Here is a 24,017-nt window from a genome sequence, read left to right as displayed (position 1 = left end):
AAACTTGTAAGAACAGTCATCAATATGCTGACTCCTTGTATTAACTTAGCTCAATCACTTCTACTTCTAGAGAAAATCTGTAAAGATTCCTTACAGGAGGGGGGGGGGACCCCTGGGGCCCCCCAGGTGGGGTATGGTGCCCATTTGATGGAATTGAGATTGCATCCCCCTAGGGATGCTACTTGCCAAGTTTGGTGAAAATTAGTGATAGGGTTTTCAAGAAAAAGATGAAAATTTACAATTTCGGTCCAAATTTAAGCCCCCTGGGGGCCCCCCAGGGTGGGGCATGGTGCCCGTTTGATGGGAATGAGATTCTTTCCCCCTAGGGATGCTACCTGCCAACTTTGGTGAAAATTCATAATGGCACTTTCAAGAAAAAGATGAAAATGTACAATTTGGGCCCCCATAGGACCCCTCCCCACCCCCCCTCCCCTGATTCCACCATGAACAAACTTGAAACTACAGTCATCAATGTACTAATTCATAGTATTAACTTAGCTCTATCACTTCTGGTTCTAGAGAAGAAGATTTTTTTAAGATTCCTTAATTCTGGGGGGTTTGGGCCCCTCTGGGGGCCCCCCAAGGTGGGGTATGGTGCCCACTTGAACAAATTGAGATCCTATTTTCCTAGGGATGCTACCTGCCAAGTTTGGTGAAAATCGGTCAAGGGGTTCTCAAGAAGAAGATGAAAATGTAAAAGTTTACGCACGATGGACGACGCACGACGGATGCCGGACGCCGGACGAAGAGTGATCGCAATAGCTCACTTGCCTTGGCTCAGGTGAGCTAAAAAAGGCTGCATGACTGGCAGCTGTAGGAGTTCACCTGGTCACAAAGGTAACGTAAGGTAACATAACTGGAAGATACAAGAATTCACATGGTTGCCATATTTAGTGGTCCTTTGTCATCATCTACACATGACAAATGAACCACAATATTCACTGTCACTATCTGTCCACATACAGATGAACACCACTGGTGTACCAAAATATGTAAATGGAGACATTCCTACTAAATAGAAATGCACATCATGAGGAATTGTCGCTACTTTCATTTACTTGCCTATGAATGTCCAGTTTTACAGAAAAATGCCCAGTTTGGTAAAGCAAATAATTATTTCACACAAATTCCACATACAACCAAAGTCATATTTGATACCAGACACTAACCCGGCTCGGCATCGTAGGCTAAATAACATGAGAGTGATAATCACAAGTGTTGGTGTCTTTTGCTTGCTTTTTGTCATTGTTGGAAATGGCCACAAGAAACAGTTGATTCAAGTATCTCAGAAAATCAGGTACGATCAAATTTCCCTATAGATTCTAGGTACTTAAAAGCATGACAAAAAAAACCAAAAACAAAACAAAACAAACCAACCTTAATAGGCAAATTAAACAGAAGAAACTGAGGTATATTTGGGGAAAAAAATGATGCTACTCTTGGGCCTGGTAGTCGTCCTCTTCATCCACCATTCCGTCCTCATCGAAGTCGTCTTCGTGCACCACTTCGAACCGAATCATCCCGCTGAGCAGGGCATAGGCAACCATAGCGGCTGTGGCAAACAGCACTGAGAGGACCTGATTTCTCCGCTTGTATGGCTCGTCGAAGGCATCTGGCCCTGAAGGCGGTGCTGTTGAATTCTTTGGTGGGGCTACGTGAGATGACAAGACAAGAGAACATGACCACGACACCACAGCTGGCCTCATTTCATCAGTTAATCTCTCTTTCATTTTCTTTTTTTTTTTCAATCATTTTACAAATTTCTGAGGGGACTCTATTTTAGAATATTCCATATTCCAGCAAAACATAATCAAACAACCATGGATAAACAGAGACTAAACTTACAGGATGCAGAGAAAACTTGTACATAGATAAATGTATATTCCCACATTATCTATCTCCTTATTGGTGAAAAATATCCCTTTAGGTTGTTTTTAGATTGTTGAATTTACTTCATTTTCAAATAGACAAAATAAGATAAATGATTTTTTTTTTAAAGATATTGATTGAAGAATGGACTTTCTCTACCATGAAGAACAAGGAACATTCTATCCCAAGAATGATCATATATGCCTCCAGCTGAGATTCATTAAAGTATTCTTCTCAACAATGGGATAATTTTGACATTCTGCTTACTGTGTACATATATGAAATCAAAACTGCAGGTCAAAAATCAAAAGAAAACTGCATGGAAAATACAAATTGACATTATTTGCCATCTACACATGTGTGATAACAAATCAAAACTATGTCAGCAACAATGTCGACTTTCTACAGAGTTTGGAAACATTTATGTCCCATCTACACCACCACCTACCTTCTGGATCAGGCGGAAAGTAGCGCTGGAGGATGCGGCTACAAAATTTGGCCAGGTTCTCGCACGCCTTGCAGTGAATCTGGAGGCTGTTGCTAGGAAACGGGACCTTGATGAGAGGGGCCAGGTAGCTGAACACCAGGGCATCCATTGATGTTGGACTGAGCATAAAATGAAGCAGTGATATCACCTAAACATCTTTCCTTTGTCATCATATTCTTCACACTGCTAAAAACTGATATATTACCTTTGACTCTTAGTAATTTCTAATGTCTGCAACAATCAAGAGAATACACCACAAAAACAAGAAATGAGAAATAGAGACGGCCGCAAGATTACACCACAGAAATTGATGCATCCTCAGGAGAATTTTTCATCCATCATCTAAAAATGCTTTGTCATCCAAAGTACATAATCATTATGTAAGCACACTGCATTGTCTTCTCATCTTTGGGCTTGAGTTTATCATCATTATTTTCTTTAGTGCTACATTTTACCTGGTTTAATACCTCCTGTTGACTGTCAGAAGTTGCAGAGCAACTGCACTGCATGTGTATCAGTGTTGTGCAGACCATAACAAAGTGAAGCAGAATCTCTGACTTGTAAACATGAAAAGAAGAAAATCTACAGGCGTAACCAGAGCCATACAAACAGAAACTGGTGTCAAGTTAATGATAAAGGGAACTAGAAATGTCGCTACGGCGACTGGTATGCCTCCGCCATAATGCATGGTTCTCCTTATAGGTCTAAAAAGTGTGGTACAATTTCTTGACAATGTGTTATGACAGTTTCACATAATTGGCAAAATATCAAAATGACAGGTTTGTCACTAATGTGTTGAATGTTCACTTTCCTTGAACTAGGTTTGATTAGATGAACGGCTATATTGTATAAGAGTGCAGGTATTTGGGGATTTTAGGACTTTTCCTTGACTTTTGACCCCTTTATATAACGAAGAAGTGAAATTCGGCACTTTCACTTGACCTCTGACCTTTTGGCAAGAATCTTCCAAAAAAAATCTCTATTGGGTAATACAGTTGTACATACATATACACTAAGTGTCAAGAAAAATCCTGCAGGCATTGCATAGATATGAGGGAAAAAGCAAAATTTTGAGGAGTTGACCTTGACCTTTGACCTCCTGACCGTTGACCCCTAAATTCCCATGAAAATTCCTACCAGTCAGTATATGCATATGTACCAAGTTCCATGAAGAAACCTCAAACTATTTGCAAGATATGGAGAAAAAGGTGAAATTTTAACATTTTCATCTGACCTTTGACCTTTTGAACTTTGACCTCATGAACTGAAACTCTCTCTGGAGAATTTTTATTTGGTAGTATATGTATACACTAAGTTTCAAGAAAATGCCTTCAGGCATTGCACAGATATGGGGGAAATAGTGACATTTTGAGCATTTGACCTTGACCTTTGACCTTTAGCATACGCACCCAAGAGTTGATAGGCACAACTTCGCCCACTCATACATATACATGCCAAGTTTCATAAGAATACCTCAAACGTTTTTTTAGTTATGCTGTCCACAAAATTGATTACGGACGGAAGGACAGACGGAAGGACGGACGGAAGGAGGACAGAAGGATGGATGGAAGGACGGACAACCCGAAAACACAATGCCTCCAGCGACACTTTGTGGCGGAGGCATAAAAAAGGAGGAGGTGAGAGTCTGCATTTATTTACCTTAGCTGAATCAAGATAAGGTCTGTCAATCTGTTTGACTTATGTCTTTGCCCAAACAGACTTAAAGATGGACTAAACATGGTAGATATCTCATTTGCTACGCCCCCGTGATAAAGGAAAATAAGATGAGAGACCTTAGAATATAGAACTACTCAGATAACAGTCTTACCTCTCACCAAAGAAGAATTCCCCATTTCCAAGTCTCTCTGATAATAGATTCAGGCAGAATTTGGCATCTTTGGTAACCTGCGATAGAAAAACAAAAGACAAACAAACGAACAAATGAACAAACTAATCACAACACAAACAGAAGAAAACAAACACAAAGCATCAAGTGATCAATGTGTGTTCTCTTCCCACACATTGTAGACACTGCCTTTCACTGTGTATCAGATTGCCACAAAGTAACAAGGGGACAAAGGATGTCAGAGTGGGAACATGAGAAGCTGTCACGTTTTGTTTCTTTATAATTTGTTGAGCTCTGCAATAAAAAGCTCATAAGCTTACCCGTAACTGTGTATAACTCATAAAAAGAACATTAGTTCAAAGCACAAAAAGAAATATATGATGACAATAACAACACAACATAGACCTGACTGCAGCACGCAGACAAGGGCAAATCTGTTTGACAATAAATGATTTAATGCAGAGCTCTTTGCACATGAACTCTCTGTGACGAGTCGAAGCTCTGGGTAATTTGCCATTTAAGGAAACCAAAAGCCAAAGAGAAATATGGATTGAGTGAAAGCAGCAACATTAGTAGAAAACATCAGTGAAAGTTTGAGGAAAATCGGACAATCAATACAAAAGTTATGAATTTTTAGAGTTTTGGTGTTGAAACCGCTGGATGAGGAGACTACCAGAGGTTATGAAGTCATGTATGGACCACAATGTAATTCTAATATAAAGGGAATTCCACAAAAATTCACTTTTCTACCATAATGAAACAGTACTTGACTAACCGCTATCAGAAAACAGGGAAAATAATTGCTACCCTTAATCAGTATCAAGTTGATGGAATGTGTAATATTCATGAAAAATGATTTCTTTTTTTTTTGTGGAATTCCCTTTGTTTTCTTTACTGGTATATTGTTGTCAAAGAGATTTTCCGCAGTGACTGCTAGAGTGCGGAGTCTTCATACGCCCTGTACTATTGTTGTGTGAGCGCAAGGAGCACTGGATGGCAACGAAGCGGTAGGCTCACCCCTCGTGCTAACACGCTAGCAAACGAGCAACCGAGGAGCAGCCAAAATCAAGTGCGTACTCGCGTAAAAGTTCAGAAGTTCGCGTAATACGCGCTGTAGAAATGTATACTTAGTACGCAAAGTCCGCCATTTTTAAGTGGAACAATGGCGGCCCCCATGAAATCACTGACTCCATTGTAGAGTCCGCCCTCTAGTGGTGGGGAGGAGGAGAAAAATCTCTTTGATTGTTGTCCACACATGACGCCATAACCTCAAGTCACGTGCTAGTAGTCTCCTCATCCAGCCGTTCCAACACCAAAACTTTAAAAATTCATAACGTTTGCATCGATTGTCCGATTTTCCTCAAACTTTCACTGATGTGTTCTACTAATGTTGCTGCTTTCACTCAATCCACATTTCTCTTTGGGTTTTGGTTTCCTTTAATGGTCTCAGTGTTTTCCTTGCCTCTATCTTTATTTTGCATTTACAATCATTTACCAATGGATTCATTTTCAAGCTTGCCACATTTTTGTGCACCTTCCTCACCCCTAGGCAACTGTAACATACCAGCTTTTATTCTTGAAGAAATCCTGGTATGTAACAATTCTTGCAAATGCGAAGATTTCACTCCCTTACCTACAACTTCAAGCCACCACCTGGAAGTTGTATGAGTTTTCCATAAACACAATACCATGGTTCATCACCTGACCCTCCTACACAATCAGATACTATCATAACCCATGTCTTTTGATTTATTTGATACACAGAACATATCAAATACTTTCGTATCCAACAGAGAGGTCAAGCATGTCATTTAAATGAGAGTTGGAGATCTCAAGCATTCCAATTAAAAGAACGTCATTGAAAAAAAAAAGACTGGAAAATCAGGTTTGCAAATTAGAGAATAAGCCTTTCACAAATTCATCCTGATGGCACTGTAACTACACTCTCAGTCTCAGTTTGGGGGAGAGCCAAGGACTCCAAGGACATTTTTCCTTCATTGTCACAGCCTGCTGAAACTGCTCTACCTTCGACTCACCCTTGCTGCTAACTCTCCATCCTCTAAATGCTGCCCCCCTCTCGTGACCTCTAGCTTAGTCTCTGCTGACCTTTGCAGCTGGCCTGGTATAAAGTAGTTGAAGGGGAAGTGGACAGCCTTGGCGAACCATGGACGGGAGAGCTCCATATAATTTCTTGCATCCATCCACCACATATGGAGCTGCATTTACACATAAAGAAAAGAGACTTAAAATATGGCCACCTAATAAACAATGGGTTAGATGATGACAAAGGGCTATGGGTTGTAAATATAGGAGACTTTTCACAAAATGTCCTTTCAAACCCCATCAAAAACTTGTCATACATGTACATACATAGGTATTACCGCTATAACATCAGTACTTCAATTTCCATTCTTTGACCATGATACTTTGTCTGTTTTATCAACATACTTGAGGGAAATACACACAAATTATGTGATTCAGAAACCATGCACAAACATGTTTAAGGACTAATGAAATGTGTTTTTTTTTTTAAACATCTTGAGGCTCCTCCAACTGGCATAACAAGTTCCACTGGGTCTCGACAGTATTTGGAACTATATTTAAGGTATTTACCAATGCTGGCAGCAGTTTTTCCTCTAAAAGTGACGAGAATGCCAGAATATCCGCTCGCTGCTGGTCTGTCAGTCCGGCATCAGCATCAAAGCCATGCTGTTTCAGGTGTTCTACAATATCGTCTGCCGAATGCAGCACTGTGCCATCACTGTGGAAGACTGGGTATCTTGCTGGAATGATGGAAGAGAGAAATGGATTACATAAGGAGGAAAGTCATAATTGTGAATTGGTCACAAGCAGCCTTTTGAGTCAACATTCATCCAGCAAAATGTCATCATACAAATTGATAGTAGAAAGCATTGTACACATGAGGCTCAGTATGGGAAGGAAAGGTCAATATGAGCAATAGTACTTAATACTGGTACACATTCATCAAGTTACCTGTCATATTCCTCCAAAGCGGCCTATCATGGTAAATCTTTATCGGAGCTCCTGCAAACTGGGCGTAGGCCTGCACAAAAAGATACAACATTTTGATGAAGTATTTCATCAGTGGTAAACTGAGAGAAGAAGAAGAAAAAACAAAAAAACAAACAAAAAAACTTTTCTTGATAGTGGTGTGAAGTGGTCTGGACGTCTAAGAAGCAATACAGATTGATACTGGATCACAACATGGCTCCTATCAAGCTTAAATATGCCATTTTAAATCTAGCACCATTGATTTATGTCATGAATTGCCACCATGGGATCAAAATACCATGCGGGGGGGGGGGGGGGGGGGGGGGGCGAGGTACGTTTTTACAGCGACTGGGCTGTTCAGTGGGGATCCCAACATCCATACAGATGCAAAATATAGCATACCATGGCATACAGATTTCCACTGAAAATCCAGCATTCTTTCATATCCTCATGCACTCAAAAATGATACAAGTTTGAATACTCCAACATTTCTGCATTCAGATTGCAAGTTGTATCACGTTGAGTGAGATGCCAAATTCAGGATAAAGTTTTATAGAATAAATAAGAGGTGACTGGCAATCGCAATGATGGTGATGGTTGAAAACTTGTACAAGTAAATTTTATATCAGTCCGGGAAACCCGCTCATGAGGACCGCCCCCGCGTACGAGGATGGTCCCTCCTCATGAGGACCTCCCCCCGCCTCATGAGGCCCCCCGGGGAACGCCTCATGAGGCCCCCCATTTACTTCTTATTCATCTCACATCTGACATATAAATTGTCGCAACTTTGCACGGTGATTTTTTGTTACACACACATGTCCACTATCCATGATGAAAAGAAGAAAAAATCCTGTCTGTTTTTTTTTTCAAAAATCGAGTTTTAATCAACCGATGCAGAGCGCCCATCAAAACACGGGCACCAGCGCACTCGCCCAATGCAAGACTGCCGCACCTAGCGGCCTGATCCGACTAAATATTTTCGATGCTTTTTTCTGCGGCTCTCACCTCTATTCGTCAATTCCGCCCACGATTCCGCCGTTTGGGCGCTTTTTCTGGAATCATCCCGCGACGCGACGTACGTCGCATCACATCACGCATCCAACACATACCAGACTGGTATGTGTTGGATGCGTGATGTGATGCGACGTACGTCGCGTCGCGGGATGATTCCAGAGAAAGCGCCCAAACGGTAAGCGGGCGGCGGAATCGTGGGCGGAATTGACGAAGAAAGTGAACTCGTCATACCTACAAAGTGATTATTTTGCTAACAAACTGGAGTATGTCATCTACCCACCTACTCTATTAGTGTGGAATAGTAATTTGGAATATATGGACAAGATCAGGTTAGTACTGATTTAATTTTTCTCGTTACGAATTTGTGTAAAAAGATGTCAGACTTCAGCTTCACGAGGCTGATTCGTGCGCGGAGAGGTGAGAGCCGCAGAAAAAAGCATCGAAAATATTTAGTCGGATCAGGCCGCTAGGTGCGGCAGTCTTGCATTGTGCGAGTGCGCTGGCGCCCGTGTTTTGATGGGCGCTCTGCATCGGTTGATTAAAACTCGATTTTTGAAAAAAAAAAACAGACAGGATTTTTTCTTCTTTTCATCATGGATAGTGGACATGTGTGTGCAACAAAAAATCACCGTGCAAAGTTGCGACAATTTATACGTCAGATGTGAGATGAATAAGAAGTGAATGGGGGGCGTCATGAGGCGTTCCCCGGGGGGCCTCATGAGGCGGGGGGAGGTCCTCATGAGGAGGGACCATCCTCGTACGCGGGGGCGGTCCTCATGAGCGGGTTTCCCGGACTGATATACACTGCTGTCAAGAGACCATCCCCACAGCACAGTTGACAAATACCTCAGAGATAAGTCACTATAAACTGGGACCAGCCCGAACGCAAAGCTCCCACAGCAAATCATAATATGACTGTGTAAAATTTACAAGGCCAAGGTCAGGAGCGCCCCGGGGTTACAAAGTTACAGCAGTCACTACACTCAGACCTGCTGCAATCTATCTTGACTTGAAATAGAATCTAATAATAATAAAAACCAACAACTGCATGACCTACCATGACTTTTAAACAATCTCGGTCAACAGATGGTAGATCCCAGTCACCTCTCCAACAGTCCAATTCCATAATTGCCATTGTTCATATCAATTGCTTCAGATCTTACTTCAGATGATTTCTCGGGAACGTCAATACGAAACTATCACTGACACGAACTTCAATATATCGGACTGGGCGCACGTGATTCTGTTTCTGCTGCACACAATTCCAAATAAAAATCACACTCAATGTATAATTAAACACGCTGGTTTAGACCTAAAGCGATAAATAGCGGATAGTCCAGTAGCAAGTACAGACTGGTGAATCAATCATGTATTCATTTCACCCTGGCAATACGAAATGATGATGAAATATTTTCCACGACTGATCTCAGACTAGCGCCGATATCTCTACGGTACCTCTAACTACCAAATCATGCTGAAAATCAGATTGCAGAGCTTCCAATGGGGTCGTTACCAGCTATCACGGACGTTTAAATCGTCGTTCCCCTTTCTGATCTGAACATATGCATATGGCATATCTTTATGAATAAATGAAGTGAATTATTGTATCTCTCTAATCTACCTCATCTGTATATAGTTGTATTTCCATATAATCTATATCTATCTTTCTAATTCTATCTATTTCTTTATCTATCTACTGAGTATCTGTCTATAGCTGTACAGTGTATTATATCTGTACTGTAATATATTTTTCGATACAATTGCAAAGCAAACTATACTGGTATATAGTTTGAAAATGCTACACTGCATATTTGTTACCTCTATACTGCCATTATGGGGTCATTTGGGGCCATACATTTAGTATCACAGCAGCAAAAAATACTCATATTGCACACTCGGGCTAATACAGGGATGAAAGGAAGCAACTGGTGAACTGAAGCAATGACAATACATAGGAGAAGATAATGCTCATTTTTTGATAGACAATTCATTTTATTGAGATTTTACCTCACACAAGTGGAACATCTAAACACACTAGTGTTACACACTTTTGTGCATCATGTGAACGCCTGTTGGTTCTTGAAGAAGATTTACCTTGATAACGCACCCAAGAATGATGGACATATCAGTTTATTGCCCAGTCCATACATCACACAGGGCTGCACACAAACCAATTTTTTTTCTACTAGTTTGACTTGTCTGTCGCACCAGAAGTACCCAGTTTTTCCATTTCTTACTGGTCCACTCTTGAAAAAGTTACTGGTCTGACAGTGATTTCTACTGGTCCCTGACCGTCAGACCAGTGCCAGTGTGCAGCGTTGCATCACATATGACATAAGAGTACATTATATACTCACATCACATATAGAAATCACCACTTTGATGCCAAAGCCAATACATTGTATCATCTATTAAGAAGCAGAAAAATAGTAAGCTCCACAGACTTTGCACAGAATCAGTGTGCCTTGGGTTCTTCACTGACAAATTAACAGTGATACATAAAGACATACTTTGATCAAACCATAGAAATTAAAGTTAAACAAAATACAAAATAAATTTGGCTGAGAATTAAGAAATTTTACACTTTTATCTATAGAGGAATAAAGAGTTTAATATTTTTACATACTTGTTGTCTGAATTTGAAGGACTATGAATATTTTCAAATTCCAAATTTATTTGGCTTCCTTGAAAGATACAACTTTGATGTTCTGAACACTCATATGTATTGTGACCTAATATGCCTCACTGCCAAACTGTATTCACTCAGGAAAGCCAATTTTCTTAAAATCGTGTTTTTCTGGCTGTCTTCTCTCTTATTGAGTTTCAGTGGGATAGGTTTCTAAAACTCAAGTGAGAACAAATACAAATAATATGGCTCTGGAAGCTTACAGTTCGAAGAATTTAAACTGAAAAAAAAAATCAGGAAACAGATGTTTCTACAACTCAACATTGGGGGCAAGGTTGTGTGAAGAGACAGGTCATATCATAATGCCTGTCTGTGTGTCAATCGGCATGTGAAATGGTAAATTGGTTACTTAATGGGTAGAAGTGCCTTTCAGTGCAACAAAGTTATGGAAGAGGTGGCAGGCGACTTTCCACTCTTTGCATTGAACATGATTTTTTCTTAACTTCACCTAAAATGCATTAGCACACTTCATAATGCCATTACACTGCTATAATATACATACAAAAAAACCATACCATCAAAAACGAAAAGTGGGTATGGCAGTCACACATGTATAGCACAACATGACCCTTTTCCTATCAGATTTTACACTGCCCCTTAGAGTTTGCACAGGACCAGTGAGGTTTCAGTGGACTATGAGTCAACTGACCATCATGAGCATGATGTATTAGTGTCAAGACTGTGCTACAAACCATGTATACCTCTAAAGCCTCACTTTCAATACACTGACTTTACCACCTACTTGGAGAGTGCAATTCTGAAAACAAAAATACATCTGCTAAACAAGAGCTCCATGAAGAAAATTAGGCAACCTGTAATCAGCACAATATAAGCAAAATATAAATGAGAATGGATACTGCATAACTGGCTGGATTTATCACTCGTGCTGCCACCCCACTAGTGAGATATCTTTGATGAAATAGTGAAATATTTTATCACATAATATCACAGAAATCAATATAAAAGCGATACATTTGAAAAGTAGCTTCTTTTTTTTTGCCGCCCAGTGTCACTGAACTGATTTTCTCTATAACATTTTTTTTTTTTTTACACAATCAAACATCACATTTTAATGTATGATATTTCAGTATCTTCATCATTTATGTCATTTTAGAGCTTTGCTCTCAATGACTGTATACCAATCTAACAACATATTCATGACACACAGAATTACATTTACTCATAAGTACTCACATAAAGTCACACGCCACAAACTATTTCCAATAGTGAAAACATGAAATGCAGCAATGCAATAACTTTGCACCAAACATTTCTGTTCATTTACTGTAATGTTCTCTGTTTCCCTCGGTTTTAATAGTCCCGCCGATGCTTTGTGATGAATTAACATAATGAAAAGCATATTGAGCAAACATATTGCAAGTAAACCGCTCAAGCAAAACAATTTGGCCACATTGGCATAATGTACACCTTTCTCACTCGTGATGAACAGCTACAAAACAGTACTTTCACACCATTTCATGCCTTTACTGCAAGAACTCTGTCATCAATGCTGGTACACTGTCATGAACAACGTATGGTGACACTCAACGATTTGCAAGGTTCCTGTACATGAACAAACTTTTGCTTCATGCCACCACATATAAAGTAATTCTTGAGTGAATTGATGACAATTAGATGCTAGAATTGACTTTGGAGTGATTTAATTGTATAAGGTGCAGCTGAATGTTCTTTTAGACTGTTTCCAAAGATAACGAATGCCTCTAATACCTCTGATTCACGAAATATACCTACCCATCATATATTTTCTATAAAAATGAGTGCACTGAAATGCTGAAAATGGCAAAATTAACCCATTTTATCCCAATATGTATCTAGTAACCATGAGTCATGTATACATATCATATTGGAAGAAATTCATCACCACATGCCCACACACACATCTTTCCAGATGATATTTTACTGGAAAGATTTTATCACCACATGGCTCCAATTTACCCCACACATGAAGGGACAAGCAACAACGCATTTTTTAACCTGTTGAGGACGAATCCCGAGTGTACTCAGGCAGAGGTCTCTAGTAAATGCGTGCTGTAGCAAAATCAGTCCATTCTCAATGGGTTAATGAGATTGCATTAATATGTAAATATACATATCTGGAAATCAGCCATTCAAATTGTGGAGACTCTGAGACCAGTTTAACATGTATGGGAACATCCTTTTGGCAGAAGCACTCTGAGTAGTAAAGTATGCCTGACAGTGATTCTGGAAAGATTTTGGGATGGACTAACAGCATGTATTGTCATTCTCTTGAAAATGAACTTTGCATTTATAAACACAGTTTACTCTGTTGTGCCGACAATAACCCTGAACCTCTACGCAGTGAATACATTATTCAAACACTTTGTCAAAACCACTGACATGGCTACAACATGATGATGATGTGACTAATGACCCTGGCAACAGCTCCTTGTTTTCTTAATGAATGACAAAACTGGAAGGTTCTTGAGTGATCTAATCAGACAGATTAAAAACAACGACAACATAAACAAAAAGAGACCATGACAAAATGCAAACAGACAACAAACACAGTTTGTTTGTTACAATGACAATGACAAAAGTGTTTTACTCCTTTGATCACGAGGAATTGCTGATCCGCACCAAAGACACTGGGCTGTTTTTCCCTCTCTCTCCCCATGGCTGCATACCATTTCAGAGAGAAGCATACTTTGTAAGTTTTACTGCATTGCAAGCTTTGTTGCATTGATTCATTCAAATCATTCAAGTGGCAAGTACCAGGATGTAACAGTACACAGCAATAATTACAGTTGCTGTAGTGAGTGCTTCAATGAGAACTTTTTGCTAAAATTTGAGTGTTTGAACACAAATTACTACACCATGATGAAAATTTTTTTTTTTTCTTGTTCACTTTCCATTAAAAAACAAACAAAAACTTTTGACAATAAAAAATAGAAATGATCAAATCTAATAACATTATATTAACTGATGTAACAAACAAATCCATAATATTAGTGACAGGCAAACTGTAAAATTGTAACTTTTTCACAAGTATGTCTATTCCCACTACCCCAGGTTACATTACAAGTATGAAATAAATTAAAGCATAAGAGATGGACCTATATATTCTGTTGACAAAAGTTACTTGTTTAAAGTCTGAGTGGAGCTCATTTCACTTTGGAATGACAACCACCATGCAAGATAATAATAGTCATATACATATCACATTTTCGATGAAATTCTAAGACTAGTTAGTCTAATTTCCAACTGCTGATACCAAAAGCTATTGTGACAAAATTCAATGCAACTTGTGAGGGCTGCCCAGAGATGATCAATATCTTAAAAACTATGCAAATGTTAAGTAACATCCTTCAGGACAAATTTCTTCATTTCAGCATAAGAAAGAATACATTTATTCACCATCAAAAGTTAACCGATTACATGTACATACTTCCTCTTTTTGTTTTCTTTTTTACCGATAAATGATTACCATCAAATCAACTACATTTGTATATAATTAGCCAAAAAAAGTAATTTACAGGCAGCTCAAAAAATGTTCATAATTATAATTTTACACAAGAACTCATGTCAGACTCTGAATAGCGTTATTTCAACAGCAATCATCAATTGTGATGTACACAGGTGGAGCATTACCAATGCTCAGTTACTGCCCCAATGTAAATATAAAGAAACAATACTACAGTACAGATAGGGATGAAACACATCCACTAGAGTAACTCCATTTTGCCGCCAGATTACACTTCACCATGAGATACTGACTTCATGGCAAAAGCGGCATGCATTGCACAATGAGGTACGAACTGACATGGACATGGGGCAAGAGGACATCAAGATGTGATTAGTTCACAAACTATCCTCAACTTCAGCCTGGTCACCATGATTTGTAAATTCAAGTATCACCTAGGCATATTCTCTTAACTTGACATGGGGGGGGGGGGGCTTTTGTTTTCTTTTTCTTCCATTGCTTCTTGTGGCAATGTGGCAGAGTTCCATCACTTTCTTACATTTTGAATATTACTAACATTATAAATTGCACATCCATGCAAAGTAAGTCTCATATGTCTAACAAATATCTTGCCTGCTTTGTCGTTGTTGTATTTTTTTCTCACTCAGACTACCCTGATCACTTGTTTATCCTGAGGTTGAGTACTTTATAAGAATGCCTCTTCATAACCATTTTGCATAGACAGCACTTTGTTTGATAAATAACTGTTGCTACAGCCAATCCAGTTTGAATTTTTTGTTTAAATAGAGCTCTGAATTGTAAAAACTACGTTTGTGCATGTGCGATTGTGTCTTAATATGTGTAACTTTCAGGCAACCAACCTGGCACACTACAGCTAATGAATTTTCATACATTTTACACGTATAATGTATAGTTATAAACAATATGAATATATATATATATATTCTATCTTTACGTCAGCGGAAGACAAACTTCAGTACTAACAATCGGACATTTCCCTTGCTTTTCTAATACCACATGTACTTAAGTATTTCTACGGAGAAAAAGAGGGCTCAGGCACATCAGAGTTAGCTTGTCATACGACATAAAGCAAAAATATAAATCTCTCAGTGCCAGTATATTCGCTATACTGACACAAGTTCACAGTTGTAATATGTTACATACCAAACCATGTTTTCAACAATGAAAGACATATCAATCTGTCTGTGATTCCCTGTGTTTACCCTGACCTTGTCAAAATCTCAAGGTATGCACGAACGAAGTGTCCGCAGGGGTTGCACTTAACTTTTTTTTAAACTATCCAGGCGGACTACTTAGAATCAATTTTGACACTGAAGCAATATTTTGGCTAGCCAGACGGACTAGTAACTTCAGAATTTTACGATTTTTAGCTAGTCCGACGTGATTTTGGGTGGCCAATGGCCAGCAGACCATCGCCAATTTCGAACCCTGCATGATACATGGAGCACTTCACTGAGATTTTACTGCCTAACTAAGATACGTACTGCGAGTAGAGGAACCCAGTTGCGGATATGGCATCTCCAAGGCCAACTGTCTTTACCGGACGTTTGCAGACGAGGACTGGGCTGAGGTGGAATTCAACGTTCCCCCTGGTCCAGGCGAGGACAGCCTTGGCAGGACTAATTTCTGCGATCGTCTGCCGTAGAGCTGGGTCGTTGATGGACAGGGCAAATCGCCTGGGCATCCGCAGCTCCACCTTTTCGTCAACGATCTTGCCGTCATCGCAGGCCTGGCGCCCGGCGATCCTCGCTCCGGCGGCGACCGCGGCCTCGCTGTTGTTCCAGGTCCCGCTCAGGGTTGCCACGATGTGGAAGGAGAGACTGTGAAAGTGTACTCGGCTCAACTTTGGGGTCATGGAGGGGGCGTTGCTCTTGCCACCAGGTGTTGGCACCACTGGCTGTGTGGTCGAAGAAAGGAGCCAATAGAGGACATCGGCCACTGCTCCAACCTCTGGGTACCCCTCCCTGATGTACAGCTCAGGGTGGGGCCCTGAATTGACTGCAGAAACAAAGCTCAGCTCCTGCTCGTTGAGACCAAGGGAGTGCACAGATGATAAAACCTGTCAAGGTGAAAGAATTAAAAAAATACACACACATTTTTTTTTTTGAACAGCATAGGTGAGAACTTTTCAAGATATCCCACAAATTACATATTTTCACATCACTTCTGAAAATGTTTGACTCATTCTTTCTCTTATCTTGAAGCATTTCTAATTTTGCTCTCATAGCAGCTACTGCCTAGAAGTCACAAAGTGTATGTGTCCTTGCTGCAAATGCTTAACCACTTCTTTGACCATTACTTCAGAAAAACAATCAGCACCGTTGCCTTACACCTAAAATGTGACTAAGTTTATAAATAGACTTTTCCCACTGGTGATCTTGAGCTGAGTTTCAGAGAGATCCACTATAAATGATCAACCTTGAGCCATTTCTTGACAGAAAAAAAAATCACCTTAGTTTTATGAATGTAAAGTTTTAACTAGCCTAACTCATTATTTGAATCATGACCTCTTTCAAATGTCATATAATTCTGTACCTTCTTACATGAATTTGTTTACTTTAATAATTACTGTTAAAACAATTCAAACAATATTCAATGTCACTATTACATCAAATTGGTATATATCTTGAGTCATATTTCTCAGTTGTACATTATTGATATACAGTGGTGCAAGTGGTGACTTTACATATCAATAGACCTTTTCTCATTGAAATTCTCAATATATGCATTTCAATTGTACCATACACACCTAATTTTGCACTCATTTCACCAGTTATAATCACTGTTTACTTTTCATCAATTTGATTTAATTGTAGTTTATCTCCATCCAACAAAAGGTACTACAAATTCCAAGTACATTTGATAAATAATATTGAATACAACTTGTAATAAGTCTATATTTAGCTCCTATATATTGTACCAGTGTACACATAGTCATCCTTGCTTAAGTGGACCCTGCATAAGTCAAATAATTACTGTAGTCAAAGGTCTTTTCAAGTCCTCTTCTCTTAATATTCTATTAATTTTAATCACTCATAAGTCGAATTTTCTCTTAAGTCGAAGCTATTTCTTCAGTCCAAATAGACTTAAGCATGGTTGACTGTATTTCCATAAACTGAAAACAATCAAGTTCCATTCGTTTTATTTTCATCCAATCCAATTTGATTTGATGATAATGTCATACTTCGTTGTAGATGCCTTCTATGAGGGCGGAGTCGGCCATGCTGGCAAGCTCAAGGTGAATGGGTAGACCAACCGGAAGCTGTTTCAGCTGGGCATTGACGGCAGCCAGTTTTGTCGTTTTGGTCTCTGCGGGTTGTCCGTCCAACAGATGAAGTCCAGAGAAGAAAACTGCATCTGGAGAAAACTCTGCAACAGGATCCAAAGCAAGAGAGAAAGAGAGAGAGAGAGAGAGAGGGAAGAGAAATGAAAGAAAAGTAGAATGGAATATGAACCCTCTCTCTTCACTTTCAGGTACATGTTTATTCAAGTTCAGCTTACAGAAATGTAAATATAAAAAAGGATGAAAATACTTTCTAAATGAACTTACATAAAGTTAACCATTTGTGCGCCACAGCACTGGTATGAAGGAAATTAGCAATGCTTTGAACGGACTTTGGCTAATTTTTCCACAGAATTGTTTGCAATACAATTTGGTTAAACAACTCAGATGTGACAATATGACAGTACCATTAAAAGATCGCTGTGATGTTAAAGGGGAACGAAGGTGTATAATAACAGCCGAGTTCAAGACTTTGTACCCAATAGTAAAAAGAGCATATTGTTGACTGTGTCTGTAGAATGGACAGAGAAGCAGTTACACAGCAATATTAGAGTTTCTTTTTCTTTTTACTTTTAGATGGGGCTTTCAAGCTTTGCTCTGGATATCTTTGTATATTAACCTGTTGAAGACTATTCCCTAAAGTACACTTGGGCAAGTGTCTACTGGAAATGCATGCAATAACAAAATGAGCTCATCCTCAATGGGCTAAGCATTCACCTTTGACATTCTGTGCAAATACTCCCAGTAGGGTCATCTCAGTGTTGGAGACATCATAGGAAGTGATGAATCTCGTTGCCACTTTGGCCTCGTAGCCACCCCACCGCTCGCCACGCTGATATTCCATGATGAGGTGCACTTCGTCGGTTGCCATGGCGCTGTTCTTGGGTATGACCATGTTGTCTGGGAGCAGGTCCCTCACTTGAGGACCACATGGTCCAACCAGGAGCACCTTGAAGAAAGCAAAGGAGATGACTGCTGTTTACCCATCGAGTGTCAGACACTTGGCCACAATTTTTTCCCCTTTTTTTTTTTGTCAATAGAGATTAAAAATTAGGTAATCTCCATCAATTGATAAGTTTGTTTCGAAACATCTGTGCCAATCGCCCAATATAAAAGCACTTACATGAATTGAAAATCGGCAGATACAGCACAGTAAGAATTAATCAAAAGCAAAGTATCATATTAAAGGCCCGAGGGCATTAGGACTTTTTATATAGCTAACCCACCTATTCATTTCAAGTCAGATGTTGGAACAACCTACACCATTTTCTTAAGTCCACTGATTGATAAGCACACTGATAACTACATAAATTTGCCATTCTCATTATGGTTTTACATGCATTTTTCTGCACCAAAATTTTTTTACCACTGTTGAGGTGGATTTTGATTGCAACTCATTTACTATTTTTTCCAGCGAGTCTAGCAAAGCGCATTTACATGTTTTAATTGCATTTCCTGTTGACACATATCTAGTAATGACACAATGTTGGTGAGTTATAATGTGGTGAACAAAACAGCTGCTCATTTCGATTTAGTATCACATTGTGTGAACTGTAAGAGATTTCCAAACCATGGAATATTCCCTGGTTAAAGTACATGTATAACAAGCAAAGTTACCTTTAGATGCGGTGCATCGGTTGCCATTTTCAGTGCAGCGAGGGCAGCATTTCCTCCGACAAAATACTGCAAAATTGACAAAATTGACAGAATTGACGAAGTTAATAACATGAGCTCTGTGAAAACATAAGTTTTAATGAAAATCTGCTACACACTTGTCAGACATTGCACAGTCACACAAGAATGATGAATGGCAACCAAATGCATGGACAGATAGCTGAATGAATGGAAAAATAATATGGTCATTCAGAATTTAATTTCAAGTTTGCATAAATGACTATTTGGCCTTCACACTATCCTGTCTGTGACCACTATATCATTTACCCACTCATACCAAATATTGCAAAGCAGTTTCTATGTATCCCTACTTGCCTATATTCCTTTGTTTGTATGTTTGTTTGTTTTCTTTTTTGTAACTTTCATCATTGGTCAAATTAGCAAATTATGTTGTTGGTTTAAATATGACATCAGCAAATATTTCCATTTTGTTCATCATTATGTTACCTAAAGCATGCACACAAAGCTAAAATGTGCATTTTATATAAGACATTACAGTACTCTATTCACTCAATTTAAATGTAACTTCTTGTGAAAGATGCCAACAGAATTTGAACATCGATGTAACATATAATCTGTAAACAAGATTTAGTTGTGTTTAAATTCATAGAAAGTGGTGGGGTGATCTTTAAGAGACGAACTTTTGGGCCTTAAAAAGAAGTTAGGACGAGACATCACAAGAACTTAACACTTGCTGTCATGGTTTCTTTGCGGTTTCTTCTGCATTTCCAGTCATAAATACATGTACCTGTTTCTGGTCCAAACTATCTGCTGCTTGCACAACCTTAAGAAAATCCTGCTTCTCTGCAAAAATCCTCTCCACTGCAGCACCATTCTTCAGCGAATAGGAGAAAGTCTCCTCAAAATCCTCCAGGGATGTGATGACGCTGTGGATAGCTGCACTGTTCGAGGGAGCCATTCCAATTTTTCTCAGCACGTCTGTACCTGGAACTATCAGGTCTGCATTGACATTGACCCTGTATGTTATAAAAGATATTCAAACATTCTTAACAATGACCTTTGCGACTGCATGCTCTCTTAAGATTATCCTTCCAGTGCAATACCAAAGGTTCCGCTTCTCAGTTGATTCTATATATAAACATTGACACATACCAAAAGGTTTGTATTACCATCCATCATCTTCTCAAGTTTTCGGCAGGCCTCCCCTTCAAGGAACACTTTGGTAGGGGAACAATGCAGATTTCTTTTTTTTTTCTCTAGAAAGCTGTAAACTAAAAAAATCTGGTGGAAGTTCTTGAATACTGATATTATTGTGGCTAATTTGATGCCATAATATTGAGATGATATGCCTGCTTGAGAGACTGCACTGAACCTGTGTCATTTTGCACTGTTTGGATCCTAAATTTGATTAAAATTGTACTAATCATGTGAAATCTTCACTGGCTAATATCACCTTCTCCTTGGTTTGATGTGGGTAATTTGAACTGCATTTGAGACCAAAGATAAAAGAAAACATCTTCTAAAAGGTTGAGTGCAGTGACATAATTACAAAGGTGTGTACTCTGCAAACATCATCGTTCAGCCCTTCTCTTCGTATGGTGTGAATAGTCACACAAGTGTCCGACTCCGACGACATCAGCACAATATCCTTTATCTTCATTTACAAACAACATCATACAGTGCGTATGAAAAAAAAACAAAAACCCAACAGGATTTAATTTCAAATGTGTGAAGATTGTGTTAACTTTACACCAAAGTGAGTAGCGACATCTTAAAGCCACATATCTCCTCTTTCCAATGATATCTTATTCATTCTTAAATGGTTATGGATGGCTGAGTAATCATTTTTTTTTTTTGGACAATGGGTCAAATTGGACTTGGGACCAAGTTTCAGTTAGTAAGACCAGCATAAATCCTTTTCAATTCTCCTTTCTTTTTGGAATGTTCAGACAGGTGAGACATAACTAGGGCCCTTTTTCTTTGAAAACAACATGAACGGAAATGGATACTCACAAATTTTGAATGAACATGTGATTCCTGAATTAATGGACAATTTTCCTGTGCAACAAAGGGGTGTGTTCAGACGCCTATGGTGGGCACAGGATGACGCACCAGCCCATCGACTAGTTGCAGTAAGAAACAGATTGGCTGAGGTATTTGGAAATTGGGTGATTGCCTTGTATCATGATGTGGAGTGGCCACCAAGACCTCCAGATCTGACTTGTTGTGACTTTTTTCCTTGGGGTTATCTCAAGAGCAAAGTGTTCATTACCCCTCCACCTGACATTGCAACTCTGAGACAAAGAATCACTGATGAGTTTGAAGCTCTACGCCACCAAGCCCCAATGATTCGCAGGGCTGTGCGTGAGATGGAGAAAAGAGCTTATCTCTGGAGGAATGGAATGGTGGCCATGTTGAGGGGCATGGGATGTAATGTTAAAAAGAGATACCCGAAAGAAGACAATGGTAAGTTGCTATTATTCATTTCATTATTCCATTTGTTAATTTCTAATAAGGTGCATTGATTCTTGCAGTGTCTAAACTTGGTCCCAAGTCCAATTTGACCCATTGTCCAAAAAGAATGATTACTCAAGCCATCCATGACCGTGTATTCATGAATAGGATATCATTGGAAAGAGAAGATATGTGGTTTTAAGATGTTGCTACTCACTTTGGTGTAAAGATAACACAATCTTCACAAATTTGAAATCAAATCTTGTTGCGTTTTTTTCTTATACGCACTATCTACAAGATGAATAAAGAGGACAATTGATATTTACATCTGACTTCACTTCTGCTTCAAGTTTTTCTTTATGGGGTGGGGTGGTGGGTGGGGCCTGGTGGGGGTAGGGGAAGAGCATTAACCCTTGACCAAAACCTCCAATCCTCCTCCTCCCCCCCCCCCCCCCCCCCCCCCGATGACCCCATGCACCCCCATCCCAACCCCATCCTGTCCCCAACAATTTGCAGCACTGGCACTTGATGTACCGGTACGTAGCTGATTGTCACAAATTATTTAATGTCTGAAAAACACGGAATGCTATTACAACATTAACATTTAAACAATTATTTTTTAAATATATCTCAGTCATACACTCGTACCCAACTGCAATCTTTGACTTCAGCTGGAAATACTGTGATTCACGTCCTGCCTTGATAATGGCCCGCCATGAACTGACAATTTGGGACTCGATCGTGCCAGTAGCATTATTGTCTTGTTCTGCTTTCTCCAAGTGCGAGTAGTAAAAGGCCGCAGCTATCAGAACGATGGCAAACGCAACTGAGTTGGAAAACATCCTGCAGGTCAATTTCGAATAACGGAGAAGAATGTATTGCAATGTAATCTCAGCTAGCAAACGTTACGATATTGACGACTTTCGAGGTGGTCGTGTGGTAGTAAACCTTGTAGTACATCTACCAGTTATGGTAGCCTTTTCGGATATTCTTCTGGGTTCCGCGCAGAATACTGCAGTACTTTATCATTAATTTACGCCCGTTTATACGTGTCTGATTGTTTTCCCTGAAGATCGTTCATAGATCATAGGCTGGAGAGACACCGGTTCCAACGCGCTTTCGAGCATCGAGCCTCCGCTCCGTCGATGTTCTACCCGGCCGACACGGCGATACGGAACAGAGGAGCTACGATGATAATCCAGCGTGTAGACGTGTCGCTCGATCCGGCATTGGTCATAACGATTAACAAGACAGGTAGGACGTCAAACAGTACTTGCACTTGCACTTGACTCTAGCTCTGCCTGTGAATGTCACCTTTCCGCTTGCATGGCGCAGGCAAACGAAAATACGACTACTGGTAGTTCTTTAAATGTATTTGGAATGAAGGTAGACCTCGCTCGTCGATCGCGTCATTCACAATCACTGGAAACTCGTCTGCCACATGACTTGGCTGTTTTCCATCGTGTGTAGGCGCTCTTAAAGCCAAAATTTCACACTGAGCCGCCAACGCCACGATACCGACTCAAAGATTTTCCCCTCTCATTTCTTTGAAGAATGTGAATTGAAACATTTCGCATGATAACTCTGTTTCCAAGTTATGAATGGTATATTTGTGATATGTTTGTCAATAAAATGTAGACATATACCCAGTGATAGAGACAGCAAATGGCACTATATTGATGCATTAGAGATGGGCCAAGTTTACTGGTACCAAAAAAGAACATTTCACTTAAAAATAAACAACAGCAACAACAAACAAAAACAAAAACCCACCCCAAAACATCAGCAATCAAACAACAAACCAGCATGCCCAACGTAATGCTGAAATTAAATACTTCGCAGAAGTGTTACAGTGGTCGAGACTCCATGTAAGGAGCCTACTTGTACATTTGTATTTCCAAAAAGTATATTTTCACGCCGATCGTGAGCAATGGAGTTCATCCAGCTACTTAGTAAATGATAAAGACACACAGAGGGAAAAAATCCTACATGTGAATCATTGGAAAAAAAATATCCTATAATACTTTGCAACGTCTCACACTCTTCCATTGTGTTCATGTCAAAGAGACTTTATAGGGATAACATTTCTTTGGTTCACGCACGGTGTAAGTGTGTGTGTGTGTGTGTGTGTCCTCCCTTTTATCGTCCGTGACGCGATATATTATTTCTCTCATTTTGTCTGTTATCTATTCTTTGCTATATATGAAAATTATCCATTTCTTATCACCTTGTTCTGTACTTTGTGCC

The 24,017-nt window shown here is 39.5% G+C and overlaps 2 protein-coding genes across 2 annotated transcripts; both read right to left on the bottom strand.

Moving 5' to 3' along the window:
* Nucleotides 1–637: 637 nt before the first annotated feature.
* Nucleotides 638–9,548, bottom strand: LOC139719795 (metaxin-1-like). The gene is made up of 7 exons (XM_071631180.1): nt 9,286–9,548; nt 7,197–7,266; nt 6,816–6,985; nt 6,239–6,418; nt 4,185–4,261; nt 2,318–2,475; nt 638–1,651 (listed from the first exon to the last, which is right to left on the bottom strand). The coding sequence occupies exons 1-7, from the start codon at nt 9,361–9,363 to the stop codon at nt 1,434–1,436; spliced, it is 951 nt and encodes a 316-aa protein (XP_071487281.1). The 5' UTR covers nt 9,364–9,548; the 3' UTR covers nt 638–1,433.
* Nucleotides 9,549–15,657: 6,109 nt separating this feature from the next.
* On the bottom strand, nt 15,658–22,613 carry LOC139719794 (ADP-dependent glucokinase-like). The gene is made up of 6 exons (XM_071631179.1): nt 22,419–22,613; nt 20,104–20,332; nt 19,299–19,364; nt 18,399–18,630; nt 17,583–17,767; nt 15,658–16,457 (listed from the first exon to the last, which is right to left on the bottom strand). Exons 1-6 carry the CDS (start codon nt 22,610–22,612, stop codon nt 15,870–15,872), a joined length of 1,494 nt encoding a protein of 497 aa, XP_071487280.1. The 5' UTR covers nt 22,613; the 3' UTR covers nt 15,658–15,869.
* Nucleotides 22,614–24,017: the final 1,404 nt, after the last annotated feature.

The sequence above is a fragment of the Diadema antillarum genome, unplaced genomic scaffold, assembly GCF_040938485.1.
Source record: "Diadema antillarum isolate AM-2024a unplaced genomic scaffold, OU_Dant_1.0 scf00000115, whole genome shotgun sequence".
NCBI classification, from domain to species: domain Eukaryota; kingdom Metazoa; phylum Echinodermata; class Echinoidea; order Diadematoida; family Diadematidae; genus Diadema; species Diadema antillarum.
Note: the sequence above shows the minus strand (reverse complement) of the source record. Positions and strands in the feature narration are given on the sequence as shown.

Excerpts from the sequence above, each read along its gene's own strand:
- LOC139719795 (XM_071631180.1), bottom strand. The coding sequence starts at position 9,363 with ATGGCAATTATGGAATTGGACTGTTGGAGAGGTGACTGGGATCTACCA. Across the intron at positions 4,262-6,238 it reads ATGGAGAGTTAGCAGCAAGG|GTTACCAAAGATGCCAAATT; the intron begins GTGAGTCGAAGG and ends TTTCTATCGCAG. Across the intron at positions 2,476-4,184 it reads GAATTCTTCTTTGGTGAGAG|TCCAACATCAATGGATGCCC; the intron begins GTAAGACTGTTA and ends TTTTATGCTCAG.
- LOC139719794 (XM_071631179.1), bottom strand. The coding sequence starts at position 22,612 with ATGTTTTCCAACTCAGTTGCGTTTGCCATCGTTCTGATAGCTGCGGCC. Across the intron at positions 20,333-22,418 it reads AAGTCAAAGATTGCAGTTGG|GGTCAATGTCAATGCAGACC; the intron begins GTACGAGTGTAT and ends TATAACATACAG. Across the intron at positions 16,458-17,582 it reads TAGAAGGCATCTACAACGAA|GTTTTATCATCTGTGCACTC; the intron begins GTATGACATTAT and ends TCACCTTGACAG.